General features: G+C 43.6%; 1 protein-coding gene across 1 annotated transcript in view; it reads left to right on the top strand.

Moving 5' to 3' along the window:
* LOXL2 (lysyl oxidase like 2) overlaps window positions 1-19,320 on the top strand; it is a 186,286-nt gene that overhangs the window by 34,697 nt on the left and 132,269 nt on the right. The window contains exon 3 of the mRNA XM_030201813.1: window positions 1,967-2,142. Within this exon, the coding sequence (XP_030057673.1) occupies window positions 1,967-2,142 (176 nt within the window). The remainder of the gene's footprint in view (window positions 1-1,966; window positions 2,143-19,320) is intronic.

The following is a 19,320-nucleotide window of genomic DNA, read 5'->3' as shown; positions in this document are numbered from 1 at the left end:
TCTCACTTTTTTTTTTTTTTTTGCAATTATGAGCCCTCTGCGAACAGAAAAATATCTACTGTACCTGAACGGACACCACTTCAATAGCCTTCAGGCTTGCAGGTGGTTTATATATTTAGGTATATTGGGTATTTTTCTGTACCTGAAGGGCACACAATTTTAAAAAATTAAAAAAGAATTGGGATTTAAACTTGGGTCCCTTGGTTTACAGTCTACTGAACTGACCATTAGAGTACTCCTCAGATCTGTAAGTTGGTCTGTACAGAATGCCCATAATACCTGAAGCTGTCACAGAGCTATGAACTCAGCAATACGATTGTTAGTAGGTCTTTCTCGATCTGAACATATTTCTCCTAGCATAAAATATCTGAAATGTATAAACCGCTGATAATGGTTCATCAAGCCCTTTATCATGGCTTAGTTTCAGGGCTTTTTTTTGAGAGGGTACTTGGGGGTATTGAGTACCAGCACTTTTTCTATTGTCTGCTAAAATTGACCAATGGGACCCCAAGTTTTAATGAAAGAGCTCAGGCTCTACACAGCAATTCTGCCTTGTCATAGATTCTGTGACTGGTTGCAGGGGGCCTGGCTATTGTGGGGTGGGTACGTCAGTGATCACCCCACCCCTGAAGGGTGGCCTGGCATTTGAGTACAGGCACCTTTTTTGTTAGAAAAAAAATGCACTGCTCAGCTCACTATCTAAGAAATGCAGTGAGGTGGTATCTGCCGACTCGATCCTTGCAATCTGAACATAATGATATGCTTGTTATTCCTGCATTTCAACATGTATGTTTAGAGCTGATGCGAACTGGCACATTTTCCATCTGTGGTCCCATTGACTGGAACAACCTGCCATTGTGGCTTCACAGAGAAACTTGTATATCTACCTTTAAGAAGTATTTGAGCGATTTTCTCCTGTATAAAGCCTTTGATTGCCCTGTTTGATTGATAATCTGTGGCTTGCTTGGACTCCTGGTATTGTGTTGTATATGTTCTTTGTAATTGTATACTTGTGTATTTTATGAGTGTATCTTTGTATTCTGCTCTGGATAATGGCAGACTACAAATAATAAATTCTAAATTCTTTCCAGTTTCGCTTTCGGGGGAGAAGGAGGGGGACAGCAACCACTGGGAGACTGAAGAGGTATCATGCCTTAATCCTTCCAGTGGCCAGCTGCTGAATCAGAACACCTTTTTCTACTCTAAGTGTGATTGAAATAGGTCTAACTAAGGATGTCCTTCTTTTTAGACTTTGACATTCCCTCCCATTTGGTAATTGCTGTTGGACATCCTGATCTTGGGCCTTTCCTAGTCCTGCCCAAAACATGCCCATAACAGTCCCCCTTGCTATTTGGACGTACTGTAGTGTTGGATGTGCCAATTCTGTCTTTGCAAAATTGGGATTTGGATGTTTCAAGCACATGGACATCCATTTCAGCCTTCTGACATATCGATATGCTTCGTAAATGAGCACCGATATGTCTCCAGTATATGCATATGTATCTTATGCATATTTTTTGTGGCAATTGTGAAAGCTCGAATGGTTAGGCATGCCTCCTGGAGAGGGTTGAGAAGCACTGTTCTAAAATACCACTGGAATTGAGTACATCCTAACCTGGATGTCTCAATTCTGATGTGTACATTCTTAAGGTAAGTTATACACAAAAAGTAGCACATATGAGTTTATCTTGTTGGGCAGACTGGATGAACCATGCAGGTCTTTTTCTGCCATCATCTACTATGTTACTATGTTGTAAAATGGGGCTCTATATCTGTAAAGAGCCAGATTCTCCCCCGATCCCTGTAAGTTCTGTCAACTCTCCCACTCAAGTCTCGGTTTGCATATCTATTGAATTAAGGGAAAACTGGGAGGGCAGCTAATACCTCATTAGTGCCCATTCACTTAGACCTTGACCAAAGTTCTCTATAGTATCATTGCTTTGTCATCTTTTTCTTCATTCTACAGGTCGCATCTGGTTAGACAATGTTAACTGTAATGGGAAAGAAGAAACATTAGCTGCATGTACATCCAATGGTTGGGGTATATCCGATTGTAAGCACACTGAAGATGTGGGAGTGGTTTGCAGTGGCAAGAGGATTCCTGGATTCAAGCTTGATAAGTCATTAATCAACCACATTGAGGTAAGCACTTTTGTTATCATGTGTATACTGTTAACTTGGCAGATAAATGCAGCTTCAAGAGCATTATCTGCTCGGTAATTAACATGAGTTAGTAACATTTGCTTTGTGTTAATTGCAAAAAATGTCCTCAACGATTAACACCAAAGTTCTGCTGTTCCAGTCCTTTAATTTTGGATAATAATGTGCAGTACCAGCAAAACTTTAGTGCACATTAGTAAATGAGGAACTGTGTTTTTCTTATGACACCGCTACTTCTAAGAACTTGGCCAGTGACATGCTAGAAGGGAGCTTCTGGGATCCTCTTGCTGAACAACTTGTGAAAGTAGAGTGTGTCTCATTGAGTGGCATGGAACTGGCATGACAAAAGCTTAGAAGCATATCATAGCTTAAGTGCTGTTGGTTTACAACAATATGAAAACACCAATGATATTTCCTGTTCAGTTGTGTGTCATTTCCTATCCAAACTGATACAAAAACTAACAATATATTTTTTTGTGTGTTGTTATTTTAGCATATTTGTAAGGCTGCCAACTGGATCCAGACTTGCAGGACAAGGTTGATCCAGTCCTGGATTTACCCCATTGCATGCTGGAACTTGAGGTCTTGCTTTTCTTAGGGAAGGCAATGGGGAAATCAGAACTACAATTCCCTACATGCAAAGGGGTAAAATCTGTACTGCGAGTTGGCAGCCTTACATATTTGAAAAATTTATCAAACTACACACATTCTAAGAAATAAAGAATGTGCAAAAATGCTTTAGCCTGAGCTTAGAACAAAGAAAATATGAATGGGAAAAGGAAATGAAAAACAGTGACTTCACACCCTTATATATTTTTCACATTCTACAGTCCAAAAAATACAATTCAAAATGCATTAAAGTAGATTGTTCCACAGATTTATAGTGACATGTTCCACTCTTCCAACATTAAAGAGAACAATTATAGAAATAGTCAACAGTAATTGAAAATAAGAAACCAAAAAGTCTTGGATGCGTGTCTTCACACCCTTTTTTATAGCAAACCCTAAATAGCTGTCTCCAAAAATTGCCTTAACAATGCACATAATGAGTTGGGTTCTGTTAGTATCTGAACTGATTCAAATACTCCTGATGAAGAATCAAGCTGTTTTTGTTATTTAACACTAATTTGAAGCAAAGGACTACATTTGCAGAACACAAAGCTGTGAAAATATCTCTCAAATAAACTTATTCAAAAAGTTCAGATTAGGTGAGGTTATTAGAAAATTTCAATGTGTTTGAATATCCATGTGCCCTATCAGGTTTATCACTGTAAGGAAGAAAATGTTTGCTATCATCAAAACATTGCCTTGATCTGTCCTTGTCTCTAAAGTTAGTTACCATGGGTTAAATAAACTGCTGAGGAAGATCACTGTGAGGCCTTATAATATTACCTTAAAAGAACTACAGAGGTCTCTGGTTGAGGGTGGTTAAAAGTTTGACTGTGGGAGGGTGACACATCTGAAGAAAAGTCTTGGGTATGCCACATAGAAACTGATATAGAAAGCTTTGTGGTAGAGCCAGCTCAGAGCACGATTCTATCATGAAACTATCATTCGAAAACAACAGCAACACGCTACAAGCAATGAGCATGCTCATTTCAAAATGTCACCCTTCTTGTCAGTGCCTGAGTGGCACCAGTTAATGCATGGCAAGATAGATGTGCTAACTGGATAGCACAGGAACACATACTCTTCGCCCCTGACATGCCACTCTGAAAAACGTTTTTTAAAATATACCTAACGCAGCTTAGTAGAAGGGTAAGAACATAAGGACATAAGAGTAGCCATATTGGGTCAGACCAATGGTCCACCTAGCGCAGTATCCTGTTTTCCAAACAGTGGCCAAGCCAGGTTACAAGTACCTGGCAGAAACCCAAATCGTGGCAACACTCCATACTACAAATCCCAGGGCAAGTAGTTGCTTCCCATGTCTGTCTCAATAGCAGACTATGGACTTTTCCTCCAGGAATTTGTCCAAACCTTTTTTAAACCCAGATACGCTAACCGCTGTTACCACCTCCTCCAGCAAAGAGTTCCAGAGCTTAACTATTCATTGCGTAAAAAAATATTTCCTCCTATTTGTTTTTAAAGTATTTCCATGTAACTTCCTTGAGTGTCCCCTAGTCTTTGCACTTTTGGAGCGAGTAAAGAATTGATTTACTTCTACTCGTTCTACATCACTCAGGATTGTGTGGACCTGAATCATATCTCCCCTTATCTGTCTCTTTTCCAATCTGAAGTGCCCTAACCTCTTTAGCCTTTCCTCATACGAGAGGAGTTCCATCCCCTTTATCATTTTAGTCACTCTTCTTTGAACCTTTTCTAATTCCGCTATATCTTTTTTGACATACGGCGACCAGAACTGAACGCAATACTCAAGGTACCTGTATTTTTAGCTAGCAGAATGCGAAAATGTACAAAGACTTGAATACTTTTACAAGACACTCTGATTGGGAAAGAATAAAACAAAACAAATTGTTTTCCCATGCGCACTCCTACTGAATTGCTAAACCCATGAATTGTATGAACTTTCGCCCAGATTCTATAAAGGTCACCCAAATTTGGGTTCCAATGATTTAATTATTGGAGACAACAAGCACTTAATTGGCACTAATTATGATTTGGGCACTGATCTGGCTGCATGCTATTCTGTAACAATGGGTGTCTAAATTGGCTTACAAGCAACAAAAGGGAGTGTGGCCATGGGAGGAACATGGGCAGGTCCCGGTGAGGCTCAAGATAATCTGCTGCCTGAGGCGAGGAATGAGCTGCTGCCCCGGCTCCTCCTCTGCTGCCCCCTACCCCCCGCACAATCTGACATCTTCCCCTTCCTTTCCTTGTGCAACCTCCTACATGGTAAGGAAGTCCCGCCCAGTGCATCCCAGAATGCACTGGGCAGGACAGGGTGCCATCATTTTGGTGGCAGCACTCAAAGGAGGAGGGACCATTTAAGGTACCAGGCGGAGTTGGGGGCCCCTAGACCACCAAGGCAGGTGGCGGGTGGGGGCAGGGTTGGCCACTGAGCCACAAGGGATTTCTTTTTCCTGTTGGGGGGGTTAGGGGGCTAGAGATCCACTGGAGCATGCCCTCATGTTGGGGGGGGCAGGGAGCTGGAGGTCCGCTGGAGCTCCAGACCCCATGTCGCTGTCTGGGGGGCCACTAGGCCATCAGGGCCTCAGTGATTGGGAGGTCCAGGGGCCTCATGGACTGCCACTTCCTGCGTTTGACAGGTCCTGGCTTTTGACAGCCCGGACCTGTCAAACAAGTGTGGAGGGATTGTGCCTGAGCACATGGTCAGGCATAATCCTTCTGCACTATACCCCCATGATCAGAGCTAATAGTGTGCCTATATTTTCATGCTATTAGCTGTGATCATAGGGGCGTTACAACCCTGCACTGTTTGGAAAAGTGTGGGGCTTCTGATCATTGGCACATAAGTAAGGAAGATATCTGCATAGTTGCAGTATTCTGTAAGTTATAAACATAAGTGGGAGCCCTGCATATGTCCCATCTATAGTATTCTAAGTCCCTCCTTTTTTTTATTGAATAGACTCCTACCACATGCCCTCTGGTTGTTCTAGAATTGCCCTGTATGTATTTAACTATGTATTTGGCGAGAGTATCATGCGCTGAGTTTACCTCCTCCCCTTCTACTTTGGAAAGATATACCAGTTGGCAGCCATAGAAGTGTTACTGTTTGTAGGATTTAGCAAGAACCCCATTTGTTGGCACAGCAGCCTTGCCATGGGTTAGTACCTCTGGATATGTGTTCTATACAGTAAAGGACTGTGGATGAGATTGTTTCTGTCATTCATGTTACCATTACAACTGATTGCCCAGTAATGATTTCTTAAAAACAAGAAGAAATTATTCATCTATCATTACCATCTGATGTAATATCTTCCTCTGCAATGAAGAGTCTAACAGAGAATTAAATTTCAGATGGAAAATTTGGACTGAAACTTTCCAGTGGTGATTGCAGAACAGTTTCTTCTTCATGCAGCTCCGATGGATTTATAGAATCCAGTTGAGAACAAAATAGGTTTTCCAGCTCCAGCTGTCAGGCTCTCTAGATTATAACTTCTGTTTAAGCTATTGGTTTCATTTTTTTCTTCTTATCCCCCACATAAAGAGAAAAGGCAGATGCATTTCATGCCTTCTCGAGGGCAGAGTTCTTTGAACAGATGTTTGTTTTTTGAAGTAGAAAAAGGCTCCTCTGAAAAACACATTTTGAATATACAATGCAATCCATTTAAGTGCAAGGGTCTAGGACCAAAGAAATACATGCAGTTAACTGGAGAGTGCACTTAACCATTCTGACCCAAAGAAGCTTGACATCTGATAAACATATGTACAGTACTGTTTATTATATGTACAATATTCAGTCTCCGTTAACTGATGTTAGGCTTACTTGAAGTAATCAGTCATAGTCCTCTGTACAATCTTGTGTCTGTGAGTTCCATAGACTAAGTCTGCCAGACTCCTTATCACTGATCCACTTTACACTATCCACCCCTCTTGCAGACAGTAACATCATACGCATATTGTACAATCATCAAAGAGTGATCAGGCACACCACACCTCATCAAACAGACTACAACCTAAACAAAGGAAGAACACCAACACATGGACAATCAATACAGATTGCAAAAAGGGTCCAAACAAACTCACCCCAACAAAGAAACAACAATTAATAAAGGTCCACACATCACCAACCGCAGAAAACCCATTCCAAACAATCCAAGTGGGCTATATCAATGCCAAATCCACAGTAAACAAAATAGCAATTCTAACAGACTGGATCATGGCTGAAGACCTTGACCTACTCTTCATCAATGAAACCTGGATCCACGACCAAAAAGACCCCATAATCCTAGACCTGTGCCCTCCAGGATACAAAATCACACACTGGACCAGAAAGGAAAAAAGAGCCGGAGGCAAAGCACTAATCTATCAATCCCACTTTACCACCGAAACCACTGCCGTGTCCATGACACCCCAACTTGAAATTGCCTCAATCAGAATCCACAACAAAACCCTACGCGATTACTTGAACTGTGTATTGTTTTACAGACCTCCAGGTAATTGGAACTCTCCAGGTTATTGGAACTAAGGCCAGACTAACTTCATGGACTTCATTTCAAACACATGTGTAACCAACTCCAATGTACTAGTACTAGGAGACATCAACCTTCACTTAGAAGACCCAAACTCAACCAATGCACGAGAATGTAAGGAATTCCTCCACCTATGGGATCTCAAATGGCCACGAATGCAAGCAACCCACGTCAAAGGGCACACACTTGACCTCATCTCACACAAACTTTCAACAGACCAGAACTTAACAATAACAGATATTAAATGGACAGAAACACCTTGGACTGATCATTACAAACTAAACCTATCCCTACACTGGCGGAAGAAGGGAGTACATCAAACCCAAGAACACACATCTTACACAACAAGAGGTCATGTAGACATGAAAACATTCTGGCAACTGATATACAACAATGAATGGACAGCACAAACAGAATCCACATACTACCTCTTGGAATGGGATAAAAGATGTAAAAGCATACTAGATAAAATAGCACCCCTACTAACAAGAACTTCACGCAAGCATTGCTCGATACCATGGTTCGATGAACTAAAAAAGCTAAAAACACAATCCAGGAAACTTGAACGAGTATGGAAAAAAACAAAAGATGAACACACACTCAACACATCTTTTGTTTTTTTTCCATACTTATTCGAGTTTCCTGGACCCTTTTTTGCAATAAGACAGACCAAACGATCATACTATAAAACTAAAATAGGGACAGATTACAAAGACACAAAGAAATTATATCAACTCGTGAACAAACTCCTAGATACCAACCTGGTCACTACATCGAATACAGGCACCCCATTTGCGGACAAACTTGCTAGGTATTTCAACGAAAAAATTGTAAACCTACGCAACACGCTACCCCAAGACAACTCTGACATCGAAAACTTCCTCAACGAGCTGGACCCAACCCTTGGAGAACACCCAGCTCACCGCACCTGGCTAAACTTCGCCCTCCTTACCATCAATACAGTAGCATGAGCTTGCAGTAGGTTCGCCAACACTCACTGTCAACTAGACACCTGCCCCAACTACCTATTGAAATCCGCCCCTGACCGCTTCTTAGCAGATCTCACATCCCACCTAAACTACATGCTTCAACAAGGTCTCTTCCCGAAGGAAAATGGCAATATTCTACTCACCCCGATGCCAAAAGACACCATGAAAAAAGCAAACGAAATCACTAACTATCGACCAGTAGCATCCATCCTGTTGTCAGTCAAACTGATGGAAAGCACGGTAGCCAATTTACAGACTATATAAACAAATTCTCAATATTACACGAATCACAGTCAGGTTTTCGCCATTTACACAGCATAGGAACAGTACTACTCACCCGCCTAGCCAAATTCAAGCAGGAAATAGCAGTTGGCAACAACATCCTCCTCCTTCAATTCAACATGTCTAGTGCATTTGACATGGTAAAACCATAATATATTAATAAGACTACTCGACAAGTTCGGGATTGGTAGCAACATACTTAGCTGGATCAAGTGTTTCCTAACCACAAGAGCATATCAAGTAAAATCAAAATCTAACATATCACCGTGGAAAACAGACTGCGGAGTACCACAAGGCTCACCGCTATCAGGGCCGCCGAGAGACTGGGCCAGGCCAGGGACAAGGCCACCCCCCGGGCCCCCCCCCCCCGAGGTCACCACCGCTCTCCCACCACCCGTCCCCCCTCTGCGCACCAGCGGGCCGGGCCCCTGCATTGAAATCACAGCGCCTCTCACCTCCATGTGAAGGCACTGCAGGCGGCAGCAGATTGCCTCCCTCCTTCGGGCCTCCTTCCCTCCCTGTGTCCCGCCCTCATCTGACGTAACTTCCGTGAGGGCGGGACACAGAGAGGGAAGGAAGCCTGAAGGGAGGCAATCTGCTGCTGCCTGCAGCGCTTTCACACGGAGGTGAGAGGCACTGTGATTTCAATGCAGGGGGCCCAGCCTGGTGGCAGATGGTCGACGACGGACAGGGCCGGTCTTAGCAACTGCAGGGAGCTGTGCAGACCAGTTCTCAGAGCCCACCCGCCCCTCTCCCCAGTATACCCAAAATGACAGAAACCAAATTAGCATACAGATTCTGCAAGCAGCACAATACCAGAAAAACAGAACATTGCTATACATTGCAAAATAAGACAGCAGATGTAAATTCTCAAATTGGACATATTCCAAACACTAAAATGAAAATAAAATGATTTTTTTTCTACCTTTGTTGTCTTGTGACTGTAGTTCAGATCATGTTGGTCCCAGTCTCTGATTCTGTTGCTATCTGCTCCCTTAACTCCACTTCCAGGGTTTCCTTTCCATTTATTTCTTTACTTTCTTCCTTTCTTCTTCATTTCTTGCCCTACATCCATAGGTAAAAGCTGGGTCCTCCGCGGACTTGACTGGAAGAGGTATAGAGTGGATCCAGCTTTTGCCTATTTTCTCCAGCCATGTGCAGTTTTTCTCCTCTTTTCCCTTTCCCTCATCTCCGTCAGGATGCATCTCCTTCCTCTCTCTTCCCTCTCCTCCATCCATGTCCAGCATTTATCCTCTCTCTCCTCCCCTCCATCCATGTTCATCTCATGTCCTCTCTTTCTTCCCCTGCATCCATATCCAGCATTTTAACTCTCCCCTCTCCTCCATCCATATTCAGAATTTCTCCTCTCTCCTCCATCCATGTGCATCTCCTTCCTGTCTTCCCTCACTTCCATGTCCAGCATTTCTCCTACCCTCCCCTCCATCCATTGCAACTCTCCTTGCTCCCCTGCCCTCCCTACTCATCCCCAGTGATTCTCCTTTGCTCCCTGTCCTCCCTCCCTTCCCCTCCATGTCCAGTGACTTGCCCCAACTTACCCCCCTTTTCACCCCCTCCCCCGAGTTTCAGTTCCCAGCCCCAGCTATGCCCTCAGGTTTCCAGCACATAAGTGTCATAAATAAGTAAATAACTATGCAGATAAAAACTCTAAATGTTGAGCACCTGATTCTCATAAATGATGTCTGGTTTAGTGACCCTTTACCAGGAGAAAAAAAATGTCTGCATGAATACAACACGTGCTAGGGAGTCCCTATAAACAGCCCCTCCAAATGACAAATTACTACCAAAAGTTATTCCGTTATTATACTTCCTCTGTGTATATTCCTATGCTGCACAAGCCGGCACGTTTGAAAATATAAGTGAGAATAAATAAAAATGCTACCCACAAATGAAGACGAGGGACAGCCCTTCCTTCCTTCCAGGCCAGCCGCCCTGCATTTAAAAAGTTGCAGCGGCAGCGAAAACGCAGGCTTGCCTCTTCTTTAAGCCCTTCCCCTTCTCTCTCAGAGTGCACTGTGCCGCCTTCACGGAAACCGGAAATTGCATCAGTGCACGCTGAAAGAGAAGGGGAAGGGCTTATAGAAGAGGTGAGCCTGCGTTTTCGCTGCCGCTACAACTTTTTAAATGCAGGGCGGCTGGGAAAAATGAAGCTGAGAGCGTCGCAACGAGGAAGGGAGCACCAGGAAGCGCTGCAGAGCCCCAGGAGGTGCGAGGTCCTGATGACGGAGGGCAGGATGGGACTCCGGCGCCGGGCTCCCCTGGAGGCCCGGGCCCGGGGAACTTTGTCCCCCCTGTCCCCCCCCCCCCACTCGGCGGCCCTGACCGCTATCACTGATCCTCTTCAACCTAATGATGACCCAACTAGCCAAGAACTTATCCAACCAAGACCTTAACCTTTTCATCTATGCAGACGATGTCAGTATATACATTCCTTACAAATCTACATTGACAGAAATTGCTAACAAAATCAAGATCGGCTTGAACACCGTGGATTCTTGGGCAAATGCATTTCAACTAAAACTCAACAAAGAAAAAACGCACTGTCTCATCCTTTCATCCCAACACAGCACGGACAACCCCACAACTATCAACACCCCAGATCACACCCTCCCTATCTCAGACAGCCTGAAAATCCTCGGTGTTACAATAGGTCGCAACTTAACACTTGAGAGTCAAGTAAAATCCACAACAAAGAAAATGTTCTATTCAATGTGGAAACTCAAATGCGTGAAACAATTTTTCCCGAGGGAAACATTTCGTAAACTGATACAATCAATGGTACTAAGCCATGTAGACTACCGCAATGGAATATATGCGGGATGCAAAGAACATACCTTAAAGAAACTTCAGACTGCTCAAAACACGGCAGCGAGACTCATCTTCGGAAAAATGCGATTTGAAAGTACAAAACCCCTCCGCGAAAAACTACACTGGCTCCCAATCAAAGATCGCATTGCTTTCAAAATCTGCACTGTGGTTCACAAAATTATCTACGGTGAAGCACCGGGATACATGACAGACTTGATTGACCTACCAACCAGAAACACATCCGAATCAACACGAACTTACCTAAATCTACACTACCCAAGCTGCAAAGGACTCAAATACAAATCAACTTATGCATCCAGTTTTTCCTTCATCAGCACACAACTATGGAACACACTACCAAAAGCCTTGAAAACTACGTACGAACACTTACACTTCCGAAAATCACTAAAAACTCACCTGTTTAAAAAGGCATACCCTACCGATCCAACATAAATGCCTAATCTCTGCAACACAACAATACTTAAGTTTGTAATAGACATTACACGTTTCTTCCGTTGCACGATTCCTTTATGTGGCCCTGCCACATGAACCTTATCCTACTACAACATCACCTTGTATTTGTTTGCTCCGGAGTCTGCAAACACCTCTCCGGCACTATGTAAGCCACATTGAGCCTACAAACAGGAGGGAAAATGTGGGATACAAATGTAACAAATAAATAAATAAAAACTGTCATAGCACTGACATCCAGTGGCCTCCAGATAGGCCCGCATGGTGCTGAAACTCTCCAGCGCTCTTGCAAAACTGACAGGAGGTTGTTGAATTTCATCAGCATGTGCCTCGCTGCTCATTTCATTATCTGTTTCATTATCAGCCGTTGCCTGCATGTAGGCGTATATCTGGACATCAGTGCTGTCGTCAGCTGTTTGTAGATCGTAATCAACAGCTACGTAGTGATGAAACTCCTCTTCAGTAACACAGGCTGGGATGTCAATAGCCTGTTCATCTGACACATGTGCAACAGCTGCATCTGTTTCGTCTCTCTCCACATCCCTAACAAAGCTTGCCCGCTTGTAGCAGTTCACAATGGTTGCCTGTGTAACATGATTCCAGGCTTCTTTCTGCATAAGTAGGGAATCAAACAGTGATAGATTACGAGCCAGTTCAACAACACGTTTATTCTTGCCAGTCTGGTCATCCATAACGCTCATCAGAAGACGTAGCACAAGAGCCCGATAATGTTGTTTGAAATTGGCTATTATGCCCTGATCCATATTTTGGATCAGAGAGGTAGTATTTGGTGGCAGGAAGACCACCTTGACGTTAGACAGCCTGACATAATCATTGTGTGCAGCACAATTATCACAAAGCAACAAAATCTGACGCTTTTGTGCCGCATTCTAGTGTCTAACTTCTTTAGCCACTGCTTCCAAATTTCCCCAGTCATCCATGAATTTGCGTTAGCCTCGTATGACACAGGAAGTCGCTAACATTCTTGAAGCAACGGGGCTGTTTGCTCTTTCCAATGATGAGTGGTTCCAACTGCTCACTCCCATCCATATTGCAGCAAAGGAGGATCGTCAATCGGTCCTTCAACGTTTTACCTCCTGTAGTTTCGGCTTGTTTGAATGCAAGTGATACATCAGGAATCATTCGCCAGTAGAGACCGTTTTCGTCAGCATTGAAAATGTCATGAGGTGCAAACTCGTTCAAGATGGTAGGAAGAACTGAAACAACCCAATTTTCAGCACCAAAGTCATCAGCGTTTTGTTTTTCACAATGCTGTTTCTTGAATTTTAAGTTGTTCCTTTGCTTCCATCTTTCCAACCATCCAACAGTGGCTTTGAATTCAGTTAGTCGAAGACTTTCAGATAACTTATTAGCTTTCTCCATAAGCAGTGGACCACTGACAGGAAACTGTCTGCTCCTGACTTGAGAAACCACCGAAGAAGAGCATCTTCTACCTCCTCAGCTTTTCCCCGCCCGTTTTCATTTCCAGTGTGGATTGGTATTGTTTTGCCAGTCTTCCAGAAGCTGGTCTTTCTGCTTCAAGATACATGAAATTTGACTGGGATTGACACCATATTCTTTAGCAAAAGATGCTTGACTTTGTTTTCCAATTTTTTAAGAACTTCTATTCGTTCAGCCAGTGTTAAAGTCTTACAGTTGCACGACGACGGCGATGACGACAACAACAACAACTCCATTGTACACTCTAACAACATTCTTTTGCTTATTCTGCCTGTGGCAGTTAAAGGGGCGGTAAATTTGAAATCTTGTTGGTTGTCAGGTGCCAATCGGCTTCCATATTCCGTGCGCGTGCTTATGCAGAGTCTTTCCTGCAGAGGAGCGGTGTTAAACCATGCATATAAGCGAATCTTGCACTTATCAGTGGTGTGCTAAAATGAAGTTTGTCCCCATAGAAATTGATGGCGCCAAAAATGGGACCGAAGTACGGCATGCAGTTAAACAGAGCATGCGTGTATCCAACGTGCACTTAAATAGAGTGCACTGTACAGTCATGTTTTTAGGGGTTAAAATAAGAATAAGGTCCCAATATATCTTTTTGATTTTGAAGGTTAATTTAACTAAGGCCCTGAATACCATTTTTTGTTAATATGTATGAAACTGATGGATAGACACCCCTTCTTTCTCTCTCGTCACATGAATATCATTAGAATAACTATGAAACTGAGGGCTTACAGACAAGGGGTTCTTAAGTACATTATTTTTATTGAAAAATTCAAATGCATACAATCCACAACCTACCAGACATCATTCTCAAATAGTCGAGTTCTCAGACAAGGGGTTCTTATGCTATGGGAAAGATGACAGAAAGGTGGACTGCCATGGAATGCTTTAAAATATAACTGTACCAACTCTCTGTGTTTTAGTATTTCCAGTTTGCACACCTCAAAGTGAAACAGACATGGGGAAGCAACTGCTTGCCCTGGGATTGGTAGCATGGAATGTTGCCATAATTTGGGTTTCTGCCAGGTACTTGATACCTGGCTTGGCCACTGTTGGAAACAGGATACTGGGCTAGATGGAACATTGATCTGACCCAGTATGGCTACTCTTATGTTTTTATGATGTTATTGCATATGAGGTTGTTGGGTGTTCATAGACCCCTTCTGATACATCTGAAGAAGAAACCAGTAAGACTCCGAAAGCTATGATATTATTTATTTTAGATTTCCTTGAATGGTTTGCCTCATTCCCTTAAACACATGGGAGCAGTCACTGTTCAGAACAGCGTCAGAGATGACCCTTATCTACATATGGCATGGTATGCAAACAGCATGAAGTTAGCTACCAAATGGAATATGGGAGACAGCTGGTAATGTTGGTCCAAATATAGCTGCTTCTGGGTCTTGCCCAGGAACTCTTCAGGGAGTTTAGATCTATTTCAAACTAAGTTTTAAGTGATACAGGGTGAGTATTAGTACTGATGAACCTAGTTGCATATGTTCATAGGTTGAAAGACCAGATGTCTGTCAAGTACAGCTTCATCCATGAGTAATCCAAAGGAAGACAAAAATCCACTTTGTATGTGCAATACTGAAACAGATTTCTTGCCAACTAATTGTCCCTTTCCCCCAGAGCTTAACTGCATCAGAACTTTCTTTACTGCCTTAGAAACATCGTGCATGTACGTAGTTTTTGCAAACTGCGAATTTGCTCTTTTGTTCAAAAGTCTGCAATATTGCACTGGCCTTCCACTCTTCTCTCCCCCACCTTTGTGACAGTGGTACAGCAGGGCACATCTGTTTCCAGTTGTTTTCCTCAGTTGTGAAAATCCAGAGATTTCTTAGTCTTTGTAAATTTCAAACTCTCTAATCCACAGAGCATACCCATAGTGGCTTAGATAAAAAGAAAACCTAGGATACACATTTAATTACATTTAATAAAATATATGTAACAATACAATAAAGCATTAAAATTGTTTTAAAAAGCAATCTGATGAAACAGTATTGTAAATCTCAGGGAGCAAAGTTATTGAAGGCCTGAATAAAACAGAAAGTGAATGGTGGTCAATCATATCAGTTTTAAATAAATGAATAGATAAATAAAGGAATCCTATATAGAAGGCATGAAACTAAACAAGCTTAGCGGTGATTAGATGGCAGCATAAATAATTGGGAAGCAAAGCCAATGCTGGGCAGACTTCTACAGTCTGTGCCCTGATCGTGACTGAGCTTCAGTAGTTGGAGAACAAGGTCAATGCTATATCCTGAAAATGACAAGCACAAATTATAATCAAGTATACATATGTAGTTCACATCATACTTTATGCAATGAGTTATCTTGTTGGGCAAACTGGATGGACTGTACAGGTCTTTAGCTGCCTTCATCTACTAGGTTACTAGGAGGGGCATAATCGAACGGAGCTGGCCAAATGGCTGGCCAGTGCCGTAAGTGGGCGAAGCCAACACTATTTTCGAAAAAAGATGGCCGGCCATCTTTTTCTTCGCTAATACGGTTGGGCCCGGCCAAATGTCAGAGTTCACCAGGTTTGAGATGGCCGGCATCGGTTTTTGGCCATAATGGAAAATAATGCCGGCCATCTCAAACCCGGCAAAATCCAAGGCATTTGGTCGTGAGAGGAGCCAGCATTTGTAGTGCACTGGCCCCCCTCACATGCCAGGACACCAACCGGGCACCCTAGGGGGCACTTCTAAAAAAAATAGCTCCCAGGTGCATAGCTCCCTTCCCTTGGTTGCTTAGCCCCCCCAAATCCCCCCCAAACCCACTCCCCACAACTCTACACCGTTACCATAGTCCTAAGGGGTGAAGGGGGACACCTACATGTGGGTACAGTGGGTTTTGGATAGGTTTTGGAGGGCTCCCATTTACCACCACAAGTGTAAAAGGTAGGGGGGGATGGGCCTGGGTCCACCTCTCTGAAGTGCACTGCACCCACTAAAAACTGCTCCAGGGACTTGCATACTGCTATCAGGGAGCTGGGTATGACATTTGAGGCTGGCATAGAGGCTGGCATAAAAGGGTTTTTTTTGGGTGGGAGGGGGTTTGGTGACCACTGGGGGAGTAAGGGGAGGTCATCCCCGATTCCCTCCCTTGGTCAGGTGGGGCTCCTTTTTGAAGCTTGGTCGTGAAAAAAAAGGGACCAAGTACAGCCGGCGTAATGCTCATCAAGCCTGGCTTTTTTTTTCATTATCGGGTGAAGCAGGCCATCTCGTGAGCATGCCCCCGTCCCGCCCTCGTCCTGCCTTCACTACCCTACCAACACGCCCCCTTGATGTTTCGCCGGCTCCGCAACGGAAAGCAGTTGAACCCAGCCAAAATTGGCTTTCAATTATACCGATTTGGCCGGGTTCAGGAGATCACCGGCCATCTCCCGATTTGTGTCCTGACTGCACTTGCATGTTTTTTTTTGGACATCCCTGACTGCACTTGCATGGTTTTTTTTCTTCCGATTTTTGCTCTCTGCATGGGTCCCGCGCAGCACCAACTAAACTAAAATTGCTTCGGGGGACCTGCATACTGCTGTCATGGAGCTAGGTATGGTATTTGAGGCTGACATAGAGGCTAGAAAAAATATTTAAACAATTTGTTTTTTAGGGTGGAAGGGGGTTAATGACCACTGGGGGAGACAGGGGAGATCATCCCCGATTCCCTCCGGTGGTCATCTGGTCAGTTTGGGCACTTTTTGGAAGCTTGGTCGTGAAAAAAACAGGACCAACTTTGTGTGGACTAAATGCTCGTCGGGGACGTCTTGCTTCTTTCCATTATCAGGCGCGGAGGTCCATCTGTTAACCATGCCCCGGAATGCCCCTGTCCCACCTTCGCTACCATTCGGCCACGGCCCAGAGAATTTCGCCTTTCCCCGTGACAGAAAGCAGTTGGGGCCGTCCAAATTCAGCTTTCGATTATACCTGTTTTTGAGACGGACGTCCATCTCCCGATTTGTGTCGGAAGATGGGCGTCCGTCTCTTTCGAAAATAAGCTGGTATGTGTTTCTCACGTGCTAAAATATAGAAGTTACTGGGAGCATATCTGGGGTTCGAGAGTAGGGGTGTTCTGCACTAACTGGTTAGTGCAGCTACATCATCACAGTAAAGGATTAGTGCATGGTTAGTGCTTGAGCTTTTACTGCCTACAAAATAGGTGGCAGTAAGGGTTCATGCACCAGTGGCCATGCACTAATGAGGAAATTAATTAAGCACATGGCCATTAATAGGAAAAATGGAAAATGGGTCCATTTTACTGCCACACTAAAAGTGGCCTCAGCATGTGGGAAAGACCCGTGCTGGGGATAGCTCTGGCCACTATTTAGCACAGCTTAGTAAAAGGGGCCTGAAGTCTGCATATAAATAAAATGACTAAAAAAAGAGCAGCTTTATACTTTTTCCTGAACATTAGAGAATCAGAGATAGCTTTTGGAATAGATTTCAAGAGATAAATAGCAAAGCAAGAGAAGGATTTGTTCCAAGTCTTCATATGTTTGATTGTAGAGACTGAGAGCATTTGTAATAGAACATAAGCAGGAGAATCTCTCCAGGACTCAACAGAAAAAAAACCAACCTCTTTCAAGTATGAAGGGCCTTGTTAAACAAGCAGCTTAAAAAGAAGGGTTAAAGTTCTGAATGTAAACCTAAAAACACAGGGAACCAGCAAAGATGATCTAGGATTTCAGTAGTGCTCTCTAAGGGCCCTTTTTACCAAGCTGCAGCAAAAGGGGGGCTGGCGCATGTTTTAGACGCATGCTGAGGCTCCCCTTTTACCACAGCTGGTAAAAGGGAAGTCTCGCCATCCGGCAGGAAATGAGTATGCAGCAAGTAAAGCACTTGCCATGTGGCCATTTTGGGGGGAGCCCTTACCACCACCCATTGAGGTGGCAGTAAGAGCGCCCACATTAACCCGGCAGTAACCGGGCAGCACACGGCACTGCCCAATTACCGCCAGGTACACTCCGGCACTACAAAATTAAATACATTTTTGTAGCGCTGGAAATGATGGATTGGGCAGTACCGCCGGGCTGCTGAAGTAACCCAGTGGTACTTTTAATCAGTTGTGCATTGCATTCAGGTGGTCTTTTACTAAAGATTAATTTGAGTTATCTGCAGCAGGGCCCATTTTATTCCTATGGGCCCTGCTGTAGACAACTCAAGCTCATTTTTAGTTAACATCTATGGCTTCCAGTAAATTTCTGTCTACTTAATGCCATCTTGTTTCTAGATGGGTTTGTTTTGGGCACAGCGTGACAGGAGTGAATCCCAATTTGAAGCCAGGCTATGCTGCATATGATCTCAGTCTCAACTTTGCAAGCATGGCTCTTCTTAATAGTTTGGTTATTCAGTGATTTTATAAACTACATTTTAATACATCAAGACAGTTTACAAATGTATTACTAAATTTATTACTTCCTTCAGGGTATTCACAAGTCAAAGTACATTATTTTAGTGGAGCCACTAGAGATCTCTACTAATCACATAAAGCAGAAATCCCCCCTTGCAAAAAAAAAAAAAAAAAAAGTGGAGAACAGTAGAATGAAACTATTTTTCCGTAACACACAAACTCCTCCATATACATTAGGAAAGTCACCATGAGGGGCATAATCGAACGGGGATGACCATCTCTAAGGGCGCCCATCTCTAAGGACGTCTCGGCGAAGGAGCAGGGAAACCCGTATTATCGAAACAAGATGGGTGTCCATCTTTCGTTTTGATAATACGGTTGGGGACGCCCAAATCTCAACATTTAGGTTGACCTTAGAGATGGTCGACCTAAATGTTGAGATACTCTACCTTAGAGATGGTGATCCCTGGTTTTCGGCAATAATGGAAACCAAGGACGCCCATCTCAAAAACGACCAAATCCAAGGCATTTGGTCTTCGGAGGAGCCAGCATTTGTAGTGCACTGGTCCCCCTCACATGCCAGGACACCAACCGGGCACCCTAGGGGGCACTGCAGTGGACTTCACAAATTGCTCCCAGGTGCATAGCTCCCTTACCTTGTGTGC

Source organism: Microcaecilia unicolor, chromosome 4, assembly GCF_901765095.1.
Source record: "Microcaecilia unicolor chromosome 4, aMicUni1.1, whole genome shotgun sequence".
Lineage (NCBI taxonomy): Eukaryota > Metazoa > Chordata > Amphibia > Gymnophiona > Siphonopidae > Microcaecilia > Microcaecilia unicolor.
The sequence above is the reverse complement of the archived record's forward strand: the minus strand, read 5'-3'. Positions and strand labels throughout refer to the sequence as shown.